Source organism: Erpetoichthys calabaricus, chromosome 6 (genome assembly GCF_900747795.2).
Source record: "Erpetoichthys calabaricus chromosome 6, fErpCal1.3, whole genome shotgun sequence".
NCBI lineage: Eukaryota > Metazoa > Chordata > Cladistia > Polypteriformes > Polypteridae > Erpetoichthys > Erpetoichthys calabaricus.
In genome coordinates this window covers 157,588,036-157,605,582 of record NC_041399.2, presented here as the reverse complement: position 1 = coordinate 157,605,582, position 17,547 = coordinate 157,588,036, and the positions used below count along the sequence as shown (strand labels likewise).

General features: G+C 40.4%; 1 protein-coding gene across 1 annotated transcript; it reads right to left on the bottom strand.

Moving 5' to 3' along the window:
* Positions 1–772: 772 nt before the first annotated feature.
* ccr12a (chemokine (C-C motif) receptor 12a) lies at positions 773–2,777 on the bottom strand. Its single transcript, XM_028804483.2, has 2 exons — positions 2,648–2,777; positions 773–2,508 (listed from the first exon to the last, which is right to left on the bottom strand). Exon 2 carries the CDS (start codon positions 2,486–2,488, stop codon positions 1,439–1,441), a length of 1,050 nt encoding a protein of 349 aa, XP_028660316.1. The 5' UTR covers positions 2,489–2,508; positions 2,648–2,777; the 3' UTR covers positions 773–1,438.
* Between the last annotated feature and the right edge of the window lie 14,770 nt (positions 2,778–17,547).

The following is a 17,547-nucleotide window of genomic DNA, read 5'->3' as shown; positions in this document are numbered from 1 at the left end:
TACATTAAAGGCATTGGTGTAATGCAGGAACAGACTCTGGAGGGGATCTACTGTAGCCGAATTCAGGCCACCCTTCTGCGCCTTCACACCCATACTCATTTCTTACATGGCTAATTTAAATAAACCTTAACGTCTGTCTTTAAAATGTGGAAGGAAAACTAGAGTGCAAGGAAATAATCCAAAGACACAGAGGAGAATGTGCAAACTAAGAAAGAGACTACTAGGATTTGACCCCGCATGATATATTCATATGTAATGTACATTTCAGAAAATTTAAGTTACTGAAACAGACTTTTTTTTTAATTGAAATACTTTAAGTTTACATCCTTTAATTCTAATGTTTTTTCTCCAGCTCAGGGTGCATATCTCAGGAGTGCTGGGTGCCAAGTGGGCACCTTAGGGTACACACACACACATATATTCATTCATACTGGGAAAATGTATAACCGCTAATTAAAATAACATGCACATCTTTGGGAAGTGAGGGGAAGACTGGAATATCAAAGCAAAAAAAGCTGCAGATGAGAATGTGCAAGTTGAGCAGTAGACGCAATAAGAATATATAGCACAATGCACATGTAAGTAACTGAATCAGCTTGTACTATAAAATGAAAGTGTTGAATCCATACACACCTACTATAGGTTGATATTATAATCTTGAGATTAATTTAATCATCTATTTAATCCCAAGTGTTTAACAGGATCCTGTGGTATTTAAACAAAATGGAGGCTTTTAAATACTAGCTACATAGTTTTTTTTTTTAATTTTTTTAGTATAAAGAAAACATTTTCTAAAAATATAAACTAAAATAAAAGAAACTTTACACGCCTAAGCAATAATAGTAATGGCAGAACAGAACATGAAAGAAATAGCATTGAAGCATCATTCATAGATTTATTAAGAATTACTAATCAAACATTAAATAAAGTTTTAATTAAAAACTTGTCCTAGTAAACTATTTTAAATCAATGCAGCTCTTCAATAATGATTATCAGTATTCTTTCTCACTAATAAAACCGAAGCAGTATGAGTGCAGTGCCTTCAATGCATCATATAACAAGCATTCTAATAAAAATTAGAGAATAATATGATCAGGCAAATAGTACATGTACATATCTATCTATCTATCTATCTATCTATCTATCTATCTATCTATCTATCTATCTATCTATCTATCTATCTATCTATCTATCTGTGTAAATATATGTGTGTGTGTATTTAAGTATGTATATACTGTATAAAATATTACTTGCAAATTATTTTACCCTAAAATAACTCAGATTGTTTTTTAACCATTGCAGTATCTCTTCAAACCTACTGAGGTTTATGTCATTTATTACATTTTGTATGCAATCAATCAAATCCTTATTATTTTGTTACATTTTTGCACTTTGTGTGTAATTAGTCCTGCAATGAAAAGTTAATACTCAAGTGATCTTACTCACACATAGTTTGAGGACTTCTTTGATCTGTAATTTTTCCACTCTGACTAGTTATTGACTGAATTCTCAATAAAGGGACCCATTTGCCACCTACTTTAGCCAAATGATTCTGGAATTTTTTGCCCAGAAATGTATAAAACACTGGACAAACACAACAATACAAATAAGCTATATTACGTGTGACATATAAAGCATAGTCAAGACCATCACTACAGGAGGACCTGTCTTCTTGGCTTTTGAGGAAAACAACTATATTATATGGTGTCCAGCAGAGGAAGAAAGTGACTACAATGATGAAGATGAGTTTTACTGCCCGGGCCTTCTCCTTTATTTTGGTTTTAAAAATTGTGTGGATAATTCTGCTGTAGCAGTAGGTTACAACAATCAAGGGGAACAAGAAAAACAAAACAAATTGTTGATAATAACCCACCATTTTCCATTTGTTCATGACCTCAGCAGAGTACCCAGTTTCTTCACACAATGTTCCCAATTTTTTGTCTTCTCTGACATCATAGAATATGAATTCCTTTATGGATGCTAAAATACTGATAGACCAAGTTACTAGACTGGAAACAAAAGCATACAAAATACGTCTCTTCTTTGCAGCAGTCACAGCATAGACTACAGCTAGATACCTGTCAAATGTCATCAGGGTAAGAAACAGAATGGAGCTGTAGAATCCAATAAAATAGATGCTGCCTATCAGCTTACACATTCCTCTGCCAAAGATCCACTCAGATGAATGATATGAGGCCAAAAATGGCAAGGAGAAGGCAAATACCAAATCAGAAATGACCAAGTTCAGGATGAATATGTTGGTGGTAGTGTTCAGAGTCTCGTATTTAAAAATAATATGCAAGACCAATCCATTGCCAAGGAAACTCAGCATGAAAATCACATAATAAACAGCTGGTATAAACTTTGCACCAAACCTGTTTACGTCATCTTTGTCACAGAGATAAACAAAATCACCAGTGGTATCATAATAATCTGTAGGAGGAATGCTGTTTTCTGAAGAAAAGTATGTAACATTGGAAAGAGCCATTCTAGCAAGTTCATACCAACCTGTTAAAAAAGGAAATGTAAAAAGTCATTTGGATGCATAGTTGTGCAACAATACATGTACACAGAAACAAGATATATCTGATTTATAAAATAATAAATTTAAGGCATAAATTAATGTAAAATTATGAGGCCAACTCACCAAGTCTTACATGAATACAGAATAAACCTTTCACATTAAATGATCTCTTTCACACCTCCGTCTTATCTTTTTTGTTAACTGCTTCCTTAGTGCAAACAGCACTTATGTGTCAATTGAAGGTTGTGTTGTCTTTCTGCTTTGAATGTCAGTTGAATGACAAGACACGCTCAGTGATGACTAAGATGTTATTCAGCAACACTTAAATTTGGTTCAGTACAATTATTGTGCTTGTTTCACTTCTCTGATCTGAGAATCTGCTAGACTGCTATTCCACTACCCAAATAAACATTTGGTGATACCCGAATTAATGACATCCCCAACAAATTGTGTTGATCATTTATACTAGATAGGAGTAGGACTAGTTTTAATGGTATTCCAATTTTCCAAACACATATTTAAAGACATGCACAGTTACAGGTTACAGTAGGTTAGGTTGTTTGGTCACCCTAAATGTGTGGGTGTTTGAATAGATGTGCTTCACCAAATGACTGGTGGGTGGTTCAAGGTTGGTTCCTGCATTGCGTGATGCGGCTGATAGCCTGTGACTCCTTCTGATTCTAAAACTGAATGTTGCAGGTTCCAATTTTACTGGCTTTTACTGTTTTCAAAGTCCAAGTCATGTAATATAGAATAGCATTTGAACCCTTTAATTTATCTTTATTAGTCTCATATGTATCAACACAATCTATATACAGTCACAGGAAAAAGTCTGGGAACCCCTCTCAGCCTACATAATAATTTACTCTACTTTCAACAAAAAAGATAACAGTGGTATGTCTTTCATTTCCTAGTAACATCTGAGTACCGGGGTTTTTTCCAAAGAAAGATTTTTAGTGAAGCATTATTTAGTTGTATGAAATTAAATCAAATGTGAAAAACTGGCTGTGCAAAAATTTGCTGATTTGAATGCATGCAACTGCTCAATAGTGATTACTTGCAACACCAAATTGGTTGGATTAGCTTGTTAAGCTTTGAACTTCATAGGCAGTTGTGTCCAATCATGAGAAAAGGTATTTAAGGTGGTCAATTGTAAGTTGTGCTTTCCTTTGACTCTCCTCTGAAGAGTTTCAACTGTAAGGAATGTAATCAGGAAATGGAAGGCCACAGGCACAGTTCCTGTTAAACCCAGCAGGTCTGGCAGGCCAAGAAAAATACAGGAGCAGCATATGCGCAGGATTGTGAGAATGGTTACAGACAACCCACAGATCACCTCCAAAGACCTGCAAGGATATCTTGCTGCAGATGGTGTATCTGTACATTGTTCTACAATTCAGCACAATTTGCACAAAGAACATCTGTATTGCACGGTGATGAGAAAGAAGCCCTTTCTGCACTCACGCCACAAACAGAGTGGCTTGTTGTATGCAAATGCTCATTTAGACAAGCCAGATTAATTTTGGAACAAAGTGCTTTGGACTGATGAGACAAAAATTGAGTTATTTGGTCATAACAAAAAGCGCTTTGCATAGCGGAAGAAGAACACCGCATTCCAAAAAAAACACCTGCTACCTACTGTCAAATTTGGTGGAGGTTCCATCATGCTGTGGGGATGTGTGGCTAGTTCAGGGACTGGGGCCCTTGTTAAAGTCGAGGGTTGGATGAATTCAACCCAATTTCAACAAATTCTTCAGGATAATGTTCAAGCATCAGTCACAAAGTTGAAGTTACGCAGGGTTTGGATATTCCAACAAGACAATGACCCAAAACACAGTTTGAAATCTACAAAGGCATTCATGCAGAGGGAGAAGTACAATGTTCTGGAATGGCCGTCACAGTCCCCTGACTTGAAAATCATCAAAAATCTATGGGATGATTTGAAGCAGGCTGTCCATGCTTGGCAGCCATCAAATTTAACTGAACTGGAGAGATTTTGTACGAAGAATGGTCAAAAATACCTCCATCCAGAATCCAGACACTCATCAAAGGCTATAGGAGGCGTCTAGAGGCTGTTATATTTGCAAAAGGAGGCTCAACTAAGTATTAATGTAATATCTGTGATGGGGTGCCCAAATTTATACACCCGTCTAATTTTGAAATGATGCATATTGCATATTTTCTGTTAATCCAATAAACTTAATGTCACTGCTGAAATACTACTGTTTCCATAAGGCATGTCATATATTAAAAGGAAGTTGCTACTTTGAAAGCTCAGTGAATGATAAACAAAAATCCAAAGAATTAAGAGGGGTTCCCAGACTTTTTCATATGACTGTATATATAAGTCAATGTATGTTTGTATGTATGTAAATACTGTAGGGTGTAATCAAACCTAACCCATCCACTTCTAGGTAGGGTGGGGGGCGATCTTGCGGTCCTGTATGCATGTTATCATCCAGTTGACACTCGTAACGACCACCAGAGGGCGAACTGGAGGTGACTGCCAGCATTCTTTATATTTGAACACCACCGGGCCCCTGTTGCTTTTGAAATTAAATAGAGTTGGCTGGTTCCGAGCGTCAACTGGATGATGACATACATACAAGACCGCAAGACAAGCACATTAGTGAGTCTTCATTGTTTGTTAATTTATTTTTATTTTTAAAGTTGTGTATTTTTTTAATTATATTTTTCTCAAACAATTAAAAAAAAACACTTTATTTTCCTCCCGGGCAACACTGGGTATTTCAGTTAGTTAGTTAGTCACTCATACCTATTTAAGGTTGAGCTAATGAAACAGTAATCTTGGTTCACTGTGATTATTACAGAAAACAGAGCCTTGAGATGTTTTTTTTAAAAAAGCACATTTCCCTTTGTGTTTCTTAGATGAGAAGTAGTATACAAAAAGTGGCTGGCAATATGACATTGTGGTTCAAAGCAAATTAAAAAAAGAATTAAAAAAAGAAATATAATATACATTATAAAAGTTAACAAGGGAAGTAAAAAGTAATATACTTGCAGCTACATTAGAATTCTACAATGGTCCTTTCTGGTGACTTTTTAGTGGAGATGGTCCTGCATGGTTGTTAAGGGCTATTAAACCTGTGGGAGCCATAAGGAGCGGACAATGTACAGGTACAGAAAGAGTGTGAGGGAGAGCAGTCACCTGAAGGGAATATACTGTAAGACACTCAGAGGAGTAAGAAGCTGGTTTGAGTGCTCCAGAAGAATTTCCAATGACCCTAATGGTGGCTGAAGTTTGGGTAAGAGCTTGGGGAGTACTCAGTTACCTTTGAATGCTCAGACAATAAATACTCCTTTGAAAAGACCAGGCTGAACAGTGTAACATGTAATGTTTTCTTAAAGTGCTCATTAGACAACAATGAATGAGTGTTGGAATTGAATGGGAATAACTTTTGCGATTGATAATTATGCTCCGAGGAAGTGGCATCTTGAGCAGGGTTTTCTCTAGAAATTTCCTCATGGATTGTAGGCACACAGTGTAGGAAGTCTAAGCAAGTGATGGGAATCAAATGAAATTTTGCAAAACATTGCTACACATGTCATGTGCCATAATCTTGTACAATATTGACATTTTCTACACTTTTTTAGGGAAATTTTCATCTTATTTGTTTTATGATTTGGTTCCATCTCTATTTTTTGGCTTGTGGTGCTTAGGTAGAATTTTTTAGATTTTAGGTTTTGGAACATGCACATTCCAATTCTTATAACGGTTTTGCTAACTGGAATGTATTTAATTAAGTTGTATTATTTTTGTGTGGTTGTCCACATCATTTTGTGGGGCAGTTGGTGTGGTATAGCGGGTTCGCAGCTCATGTCAAGAGGCCAGTTTTATAATAAATAATCGCCGCACTTGCGGCATAGGGAGGGAGCATGGTTGTGTGGCTGAAGCGGTTCCTGGGGAGCTAGTGATGTGGGTGTTTCTCACCTAAATGCACAAGTGAGAAAACGTCTGCTTCCGTAATTGTTCCGTAATTGATTTGCCACAGCTGCCACGACAACCATCATAAATAGAAGTGCAAGGCGGCTAGTTGGGGGAAAGAAAAAAGAAAGTAAAAGAAAAAGAAATGGAGGTTGTTGGAGTGAGGAAGCAGGCAGGAAGCAGGAGGGAGAAAGACGTTGCAGAGAGCAAGACAGACAGAGCGAGCAGCTGAATCTTGAACATGGGTGTTTGGCTGGCACCCGAGGAGCAGTTGGTAGTGGTCGCTCCCGCTGAACATTTTATGAAGAGCGGGAGTGACTGGAAGAAGGACGGCTGGCCGTGTATGGCCGAGAAGGCCGTTGGGTGAGAGCCCAAGTCTCGATCTAGGTGAGCTGAACCGGAGCCAGGGATCGGAAGGTCACCAGATCAGTTATGTGGAAAGAAGGTCAGCTGCAGGAAGGGTGACTCTCCTGTTGCAAAGCCTGATGGGAGAAGCAGGTGAGCTGCCAGGTAAAAAGATACCAGGCTTTGTGTTGTTTTAAAGGACTGCTTTCAGCTGTTATTTTAACCTCATTGTTTTTTTCTATGGTGTTTTTAACCTCCACTCTGCATTTATTTTATGGATTATTTATTTGAAGACTTATGGATGCACTGCACTATTTATTTGGACATTGTTGTTGTTTGTTTGTTGTTTTTAATAAAAGCACTTTGCACTTTTTGCACTTTTGCACCATCCCCTTGCTCCATTGTTGTGCCTTACTGCCGGGCTCATCGGTGACATTACTGACAGTGTCGGGTTCAAGGGCTCCCGAAAGCAAGATGGGAGCATGGAGCAGAACCCGCATCGTCACAGTTGGTACCACGTTGATAAGTAAATGACCTGAAAAGTGGTGACTGTGTCATCACAGAGTAATGTATAAAGGTATGAAAGGTATACAGGTCATGACAAACACTTTGTATTCATCCAAGTTGATGGATTAAAAAACTAAGAGATTGACACATTGTACTTTTGTTTGTTTTCTTGGCAAACAAAATATTCACTGTGATTTAGAATTCTGCTTTTTGGCTTGACGACCGTGTGTTTCAGATCCCAGTAATTAATCTTTAAATGTTTTCTTTTCCACATGTTATCTTCTGGTCTCATTCTAAATTATTTTATGCCTCAATTTCTCTGGTAAAACAATTTGAGGTTATGAATATTGGGGAACACAATATCATTTACTTTGACCTCTAAAGTGTCTTACTTAAAACTGAAAATATTTCACATCTTTCCACAGTGCTATCATATGCACTTTGTTTGCTGTTTTCATAGAGTTGCTACGTAGAGATACCTGGGTTATCTGAGATTGAGGATTCAGCCCAACAAACTCTAGTGAACTTTGTGTGTATTCAGTGTTTTTTTACCCAAGAATACTGGCTGTGGTGAATCATTTTTAGACAATTATGGTTAATTCATTTTGATTCTTATCCCAGGCAATTTTTCATCCCCTGGTCCTTCTTGTGATATATAGTGCATCCGGAAAGTATTCACAGCGCATCACTTTTTCCACATTGTGTTATGTTACAGCCTTATTCCAAAATGGATTAAATTCATTTTTTTCCTCAGAATTCTACACACAACACCCCATAATGACAACATGAAAAAAGTTTACTTGAGATTTTTGCAAAATTATTAAAAATAAAAAAAATTGAGAAAGCACATGTACATAATAAGTATTCACAGCCTTTGTCATGAAGCTCAAAATTGAGCTCAGGTGCATCCTGTTTCCCCTGATCATCCTTGAGATGTTTCTGCAGCTTAATTGGAGTCCACCTGTGGTAAATTCAGTTGATTGGACATGATTTGGAAAGGTACACACCTGTCTATATAAGGTCCCACAGTTGACAGTTCATGTCAGAGCACAAACCAAGCATGAAGTCAAAGGAATTGTCTGTAGACCTTATACAATTTCTTGTATTAGGAATTTGTTAGTTTTCACATACCCCTTGGGGTCACAGCGCAGGGTCAGCCATTGTACAGCGCCCCTGGAGCAATTACAGGTTAAGGGTCTTGCTCAAGGGCCCAGCAGAGTAGGATCTCTTTTGGCAGTGATGGGGATTCGAACCGGCAACCTTCAGGATACCAGCGTAGATCCTTAGCCTCAGAGCCACCACTCCGCCCCAGAATTGTCTCGAGGCACAAATCTGGGGAAGGTTACAGAAACATTTCTGCTGCTTTGAAGGTCCCAATGAGCACAGTGGCCTCCATCATCCGTAAGTGGAAGAAGTTTGAAACCACCAGGACTCTTCCTAGAGCTGGCTGGCCATCTAAACTGAGCGATCGGGGGAGAAGGGCCTTAGTCAGGGAGGTGACCAAGAACCCGATGGTCACTCTGTCAGAGCTCCAGAGGTCCTCTGTGGAGAGAGGAGAACCTTCCAGAAGGACAACCATCTCTGCAGCACTCCACCAATCAGGCCTGTATGGTAGAGTGGCCAGATGGAAGCCACTCCTTAGCAAAAGGCACATGGCAGCCCGCCTGGAGTTTGCCAAAAGGCACCTGAAGGACTCTCAGACCATGAGAAAGAAAATTCTCTTGTCTGATGAGACAAAGATTGAACTCTTTGGTGTGAATGCCAGGCGTCACGTTTGGAGGAAACCTGGCACCATCCCTACAGTGAAGCATGGTGGTGGCAGCATCATGCTGTGGGGATGTTTTTCAGCGGCAGGAACTGGGAGACTATTCAGGATAAAGGGAAAGATGACTGCAGCAATGTACAGAGACATCCTGGATGAAAACCTGCTCCAGAGCGCTCTTGACCTCAGACTGGGGCGACGGTTCATCTTTCAGCAGGACAACGACCCTAAGCACACGGCCAAGATATCAAAGGAGTGGCTTCAGGACAACTCTGTGAATGACCTTGTGTGGCCCAGCCAGAGCCCAGACTTGAATCCGATTGAACATCTCTGGAGAGATCTTAAAATGGCTGTGCACCGACGCTTCCCATCCAACCTGATGGAGCTTGAGAGGTGCTGCTAAGAGGAATGGGTGAAACTGGCCAAGGATAGGTGTGCCAAGCTTGTGGCATCATATTCAAAAAGACTTGAGGCTGTAATTGCTGCCAAAGGTGCATCGACAAAGTATTGAGCAAAGGCTGTGAATACTTATGTACATGGGATTTCTCAGCTTTTTTATTTTTAATAAATTTGCAAAAACCTCAAGTAAACTTTTTTCACGTTGTCATTATGGGGTGTTGTGTGTAGAATTCTGAGGAAAAAAATGAATTTAATCCATTTTGGAATAAGGCTGTAACATAACAAAATGTGGAAAAAGTGATGCGCTGTGAATACTTTCCGGATGCACTGTATACCGCCTCAGATGTATTATGGCAGAATATCATGATCACAAGCTGAGGATTCAGTAATTTTCCACTTGATTGAAACAGGCTGAATGGCCAGCCATAATTTGCAGTAAACCAGCAGTCTGTGAAATTCCTTTCATCATGGACAGAGGGACAATAATTTGATGGATCAGGTTTCTAAGAATCATACCAGGTTTACAAAAATAACATTCTAGTTTTTTTTTTATTTGAGTATTTAAATTTTTGTGCTATTTAGGTGATGTTCTTTTGATGCGATTTTGTGTACTTCTTTGCATGGGTACTGCCATTTTGTGTTTCTAATTACTATAATACTATGTGATTTCCAGGCATGTGACACATGTACCACGTAACCCCTGACATCTGGCTGCCAGATTAAATAAGATAGCTGCTCACATTAAGACAAGTCACGACCTTTCTCCAAAATAAGGAACAATTTTAGTGATAAAACCTGTTCACACGTTTAATTTTTGATTATAACTCTTATTGTGATGTTTTGAATGTAGCAATTTTCCCTGAAACTTGGTGAATAATCTTCTGAGGTTTAGTGTTTTGTCTTTAAGTATGCCTCATTAACCTTTTGTAATAACCCTAAAATCTCTATTAATCTGTCAACAAATTCAGTCCATCTGGACTTTACTGCAAAGCTCTAGGAGGTCACGATAATGGTCCTTGTATTGGTTATGGGCTAAGATGCACTTTTTGGCAGCATTTGAATTTAAGGTAGTGATGTTTGGGAGGACGGGGCAGAGGAGGGCAGGACAGCATGATGGTGTACCGGTAGCACTGCTGCCTCACAGTAAGGGGACCATGTTCTCACGTGTCTGTGTAGGTTTGCTCCGGTTTCCTTCCACAGTCCAAATACATGCAAGTTAGGTGAATTGGCAATGGTAAATTGTCCCTAGTGTGTCTTTGGTGTGTGAATGTGTGTGTTCACCCTGCGATGGACTGGTGCACTATCCAGGGATTGTTCCTCCTTGTATTACCTAGAATAGATTCCAGCACCCCCTTTGACCCTGTTCTGGATTAAATGGATTGACATGACATATTGGAAGGCACACCACTATTGGTCTTCATGGAAAATTTATTTGAATACATTGGAATGTAGGTTTGGCTCAGTGGACTCTTTCATGGGATTGAAGCATCCGTTCCTTAAGTCAAGTCTGTCTGTGAAAGAATTGGCAGGAAAGCTACTAAAAAAAGGTTTTTGGTCTAACCAGCATATTTTCAGTTCCTCTGAACCATTCAAGGCTCCAGCAGTGTCTATAAGAATGTGTATGGGATCTGATTAAATGACTAAAGAGGCCAATGGTCCTGCACAGAAGGACAGCTCCCACACCTAGAACTAAACATCTACAAAAGTTGCATGTTTCTGAGGATGGAGTAAAGTTCCATCAGCCTACATGTTAAGTTGCTGATCATCCATAACTTTAAAGTTCAAAGCTGGGGTGATGTTGCTTAGCTTATTTGTCTTGTATGAGTACACCAAAACTGACCTCACCAATAGTAAGCCAGCAATTACTAAACGAATTGTGCAGTCCCCTTTGAAAGTTAAGGATGGGCACTTTTGCCATATCCATGCTTAATTAGGTACTATGGCAGTCACAGCTCAAAAATTAACTGAAAGAAAATGGCTGTGAAAACTCCATGGAGTGGTAAATGGGTGACCCTTGGCTCCTATCACTTGTCTGAGCAACTTTTTCTTATGTTTAAATGATCAGACAAAAGTAAAGAAATCACAAAAGCTCGTTCTAAACTAGACACTGCACAATACAGTATATATATATATATATATATATATATATATATATATACAGTGCATCCGGAAAGTATTCACAGCGCATCACTTTTTCCACATTTTGTTATGTTACAGCCTTATTCCAAAATGGATTAAATTCATTTTTTCCTCAGAATTCTACACACAACACCCCATAATGACAACGTGAAAAAAGTTTACTTGAGATTTTTGCAAATTTATTAAAAATAAAAAAATTGAGAAAGCACATGTACATAAGTATTCACAGCCTTTGCCATTAAGCTCAGAACTGAGCTCAGGTGCACCCTGTTTCCCCTGATCATCCTTGAGATGTTTCTGCAGCTTAATTGGAGTCCACCTGTGGTAAGTTCAGTTGATTGGACATGATTTGGAAAGGCACACACCTGTCTATATAAGGTCCCACAGTTGACAGTTCATGTCAGAGCACAAACACAAGTATGAAGTCAAAGGTATTGTCTGTAGACCTCCGAGACAGGATTGTCTCGAGGCACAAATCTAGGGAAGGTTACAGAAACATTTCTGCTGCTTTGAAGGTCCCAATGAGCACAGTGGCCTCCATCATCCATAAGTGGAAGAAGTTCAAAACCACCAGGACTCTTCCTAGAGCTGACCGGCCATCTAAACTGAGCGATTGGGGAAGAAGGGCCTTAGTCAAGGAGGTGACCAAGAACATAATGGTCACTCTGTCAGAGCTCCAGAGGTCCTCTGTGGAGAGAGGAGAACCTTCCTATAAGGACAACCATCTCTGCAGCAATCCACCAATCAGGCCTCATTGGTACCGCCCCCAGCTGCGTACCACTATATATATACCTGGTGTGTGGGTGTGTGTGTGTGTGCCCTGCGGTGGGCTGGCATCCTGCCCAAGGTTTGTTTCCTGCCTTGCGCCCTGTGTTGGCTGGGATTGGCACCAGCACATCCCCGTGACCCTGTAATTAGGATATAGCTAGTTGGATAATAGATGGATATATATATATATATATATATATATATATATATATATATATATATATATTTATAAAAGTAAAGTGCTACATTTTACATGATGACACAAAGTTGAAAACGTACATTGTATTATACTCAAAACAAAGAGTAAGAAAAATAAGCTTTGAAATAAAGATAAATTACCAGGAAATCAAAACATTAATTACCTACAAGGTGAGAAACCACAAAAACTTTATTGCAAAAAAAAATATTATAATAACTCTTGAAAACCCCTAGAAGTAGATTAAGATCTAAACCTTAGCAAGCCAAACCCTCACAATAATAGTCAAAATTCAAATAAAAATGGGAGCTTGACGATTCTTTTAACTACAGCTAGTGGATGAGAAGAGAAAACAAAAAACAAATGCTACAACTTAAAACAAGAAGGTCTAACTAGAATTAAAGTTACGTTTATTTAGAAATTAGGTATTTTGTGAAGAGGAACCACAAACAAAAGACAAAGTGGAACTCTCAAAGCCCCAGCAGTAAGTATCACCCAAGGCAGCCTAAAAAATACCACACATTTAAAAAGGAAGAAGTAGGCATTAAGCACAAATATCAATTGGTTACAATAATTAATAAAGAAAAAACAAATAGTTAATGAAAATAAAACAGAGCACAGCCCAGGGACAGAACCCCTAAAAATCCTATCTACCTATAGTACCACTCTGGGGACCCTGTTGGTGCAAATTTAAGTACTCCTGCTGGAATTCTGTGACATGTTTTTCACTTCCCCAGAAGATATTTAAAGGACAGTTCTAACACCTCAACAAGTTATCCTTCCTGATGTGTTAACTGGTCTTGCCAATGCTATCATTAAGGCCTGCTTACAGTAGGAATTATAAAACTCCACCTTTATAAAAATGAAAGGAACTGTATTTTTAAGTGAACCACCACTGGAGCATTGGCATCACATTTAAAATTAGTACCCTATGCCCTATATTATGAGTATTTAAACTCATTGCAAGGTCAAGGTGATTCTCCACACTTGATCTAAGAAGTGGTTACTCTTAAACTGAGGAGAAGATGGGCTTCACAACAGGAAATGAACTTTGAAATGTGCAAGTAATGCCCTTTAGGTCGTTTAATGTGTCAAGCACCTTTCAGCATCTGATGGACATATCTCTCTTGCAGTGCCATGTACAGTATATCCAAAATGATCTAATGAAACACGGACAGCCTTTTGATAGCCCTTTGGATTTTCTGAAAATAGTCATTCACTACTGTGGTGGGCTGGCACCCTGCCGGGGGTTTGTTTTCTGCCTTGTGCCCTGGGTTGGCTGGGATTGGCTCCAGCAGACCCCCTTGACCCTGTAGTAAGGATATAGCGGGTTGGATAATGGATGGATGGATGGATGGATGGATGGATGGATGGATGGATGGATAGTCATTCACTAGTTGAGCAAGGCAGGCATCAAGCAGCTTTCTGTGGAGTGTCACAGCTGCATCAAGGTCTTGTTTTTGAGGTCATTGAGTAAATAGGAAACCATCTTGATTAAGAAAGGCAGTGGGAAGGCTATTCAGTTTCTGTATTTGACCTTGAATTATCAGTGGTTTGCCATTATTGCATCGTCTCTACATTTTGTACTGTTTTGCAGGGAGTATTATGAAACCTTAAGAAAGCCCAATACTTATTCTTTGAGCTAGTACCCCATAAGAGTCTGTCATTTTTACTGGATATTGGTGCTATAGCTGCAGTATTATTTTAGCTGCAAACAGAGTGAGTAGTGGCTTGCTATACATAAACATAAAGTAACAGTGTAAGCAGCACAATTAATTTAGCCACTATACTTTTTACACTCTGCAAGGAAGGACCAAGGACCATGCAGCTCATTAATGTATTCTCTCCTTCTGAGAACATTAGAAACAGATTTCCTGATGACTGGCATGACATTGGTTGGGCGTTCAGTTTACTGTGGAGCATTGTGAAGGTGTCAGCAACCCCAGCACAGATGCACTTTCCAGTGAACTGTGTGAAGGTTTGTAGTCCCAGTACTATAAGCTCGAGGAGGAGTGAGATAGAAGGGATAGGTCCTGAGTGAGTCCAGCATCTATTTGTCGCGTTCTTGTCAGGGCCTCATAGCTTGCTCCACCATTTCCCATTTGTTGCTATATCCCCATTTATTTTACCTATTTTTCCCAATTATTTTCTGTTTAGTTTGGAAGGTAAATTAACCCAGCCGCAGGGGATGCACAAGCCAGTGTGTTTTTTCATGCTGGTCCCAAGCCCGGATAAATGGGGAGGGTTACATCAGGAAGGGCATCTGGTGTAAAATTTTGCCAAATCAATATACGTACAATTATACAAATTTCCCTACCAACCCGGGTTAACAACAACTGCCACCAGTACTATTAGCCAAAAGGGTGCTGGTGGAAATAGAGCTACTGTTGGCCAAAGAAGAAGGAGAAGAAGAGGGGGAGACATGTCCGGAGGCAGGAGGAGAGGAGGAAAGTAAAGAGACTGGAACTGAGGGTAGGTACTTTGAATGTTGGCAGTATGACTGGCAAGGGGAGCGAGTTAGCAGATATGATGGAGAGAAGGAAGGTTCATATATTGAGCGTGCAAGAGACTAAATGAAAGGTAAGGCCAGGTGGATAGGAGGTGGATTCAAATTGTTCTATCATGGTGTGGATAGGAGGAGAAATGGAGTAGGGGTTATTCTGAAAGAACGGTATGTCAAGAGTGTTTTGGAGGTGAAAAGAGTGTCAGACAGAGTAATGATTTTGAAGCTGGAAATTAGAGGTGTGATGATGAATGTTGTTAATGCATATGCCCTGCAAGTTGTGTGTGCGATGGATGAGAAAGAAGATTTTTGGAGTAAATTGGATGAATTCATGGACAGTGTACCCAAGGGACAGAAAGTGGTGATTGGAACGGATTTCAATGGACTTGTTGGTGAAGGGAACAGAGGAGATGAAGAGGTGATGGGTACGTATGGTGTCAAGGATAGTAATGAAGAAGGTCAGATGATAGTGGATTTTGCCAAAAGGATGGACATGGATGTGGTGAATACGTATTTTAAGGAGAGGGTGGAACATAGGGTGACGTACAAGAGAAGAGGAAGATGCACACAGGTGGATTACATCCTATGCAGAAGAGTCAATCTGAAGGAGATTGAAGACTGCAAAGTGGTGGCAGGGGAAAGTGTAGTTAAGCAGCATAGGATGGTAGTCTGTAGAATGACATTGGAGATCAAGGAGAGGAATAGAGTGAGGACAGAGCCAAGGATGAAATGGTGGAAGTTGAAAAATGAAGACTGCAAGGTTGAGTTTAGGGAGGAAGTGAAACAGGCACTGGGTGGCAGTAAAGAGTTACCAGACAGTTGGGCACCTACAGCAAATGTAGTAAGGGGGACAGCAAGAAGGGTGCTTGGCGTGACATCTGGAAAGAGGAAGGAGGAAAAGGAAACCTGGTGGTGGAATGGGGAAGTACAGGAGAATATATAGAGGAAGAGAATGGCGAAGAAGAAGTGGGATAGTCAGAGATATACAGAAAGTAGACAAGAGTACAAAGAGATAAAGTGTAATGTGAAGAGAGAGGTGGCAAAGGCTGAAGAAAAGGCTGTGGAAAGCAGCCTGGATGCAGACAGGCAGACACCAATGGTTTCAAACCACACACACATTTATTATACATTTCTTATTTACAAGTGCACATGCACAACCCAGTGCCCCTGCACCAAATCATCCTCAGTCCAGGCCTTTCACAATGATGCCCCTCTCTCTGACCGCCTCCACTCCTCTCCTCCGAGCTACGTCCACTTCCACCCGACTCCAGCTATCGAATGGAGGGAGGCGGCCCCTTTTATGTTCACCCAGACGTGCTCCAGGTGCCTCCTGATGAACTTCCGCCGGCACTTCCTGGTGTGGCGGAAGTGCTGGCTGAGCACCCGGAAGTGCTCCGGGTGTCCCTGGTAATCCTTCCACCAGCACCTCTGGGTGTGGAGGAAGTGCTGACGGCCAGGGCTCTTCAGGCATCTGGGCGCCCCCTGGTGGTGACCACAGGCCCCTATAGGGTTGAGCTTCCATGCTCTGTTCCCGTGGTTCCCATACCAACCAGGGAGGCTGCCCTCTCGTGGTCTGGAGGAAGCGTAGTCCCTCTCCCGTTCCTTCCAGGCATCCCAGCTGAGTACCACCCCCAGCCGCTCGCCACAAGGCGTATGATGAGTTGTATGAGAGGTTGGACACTAAGGAGGGAGAAGAGGACCTGTACCGATTGGCTAGACAGAGGGACCAAGCTGGGAAAGATGTGCAGCAGGTTAGGGTGATAAAAGATAAAGATGGAAACGTACTCACAAACGAGGAGAGTGTGTTGAACAGATGGAAAGAGTACTTTGAGAGGTTGATGAATGAAGAGAATGAGAAAGAGAGAAGGTTGGATGATGTGGAGATAGTGAACCAGGAAGTGCAACAGATTAGCAAGGAGAAAGTAAGGACAGCTATGAAGAGGATGAAAAATGGAAAGGCCGTTGGTCCAGATAACATACCTGTGGAAGCATGGAGGTGTTTAGGAGAGATGGCAGAGGAGTTTTTAACCAGATTGTTTAATGGAATTTTTGAAAGTGAGAGGATGCCTGGGGAGTGGAGAAGTGTACTGGTGCCGATATTTAAGAATAAGGGTGATGTGCCGAACTGTAGTAACTACAGGGGTGTAAAATTGATGAGCCACAACATTAAGTTATGGGAAAGAGTAGTGGAAGCTAGGTTAAGAAGTGAGGTGATGATTAGTGAGCAACAGTATGGTTTCATGCCAGGAAAGAGCACCACAGATGTGATGTTTGCTCTGAGGATGTTGATGGAGAAATACAGAGAAGGCCAGAAGGACTTGATTTGCGTCTTTGTGGACCTGGAGAAAGCATATGACAGGGTGCCTCGAGAGGAGCTGTGGTATTGTAAAGAAGTACGTAAGAGTTGTACAGGATATGTATAAGGAAAGTGTGACAGTGGTGAGGTCTGCGGTAGGAGTGA

What these genes read in the sequence shown, in the direction of transcription:
- ccr12a (XM_028804483.2), bottom strand. Translation starts at nt 2,488, where the DNA reads ATGGCTCTTTCCAATGTTACATACTTTTCTTCAGAAAACAGCATTCCT.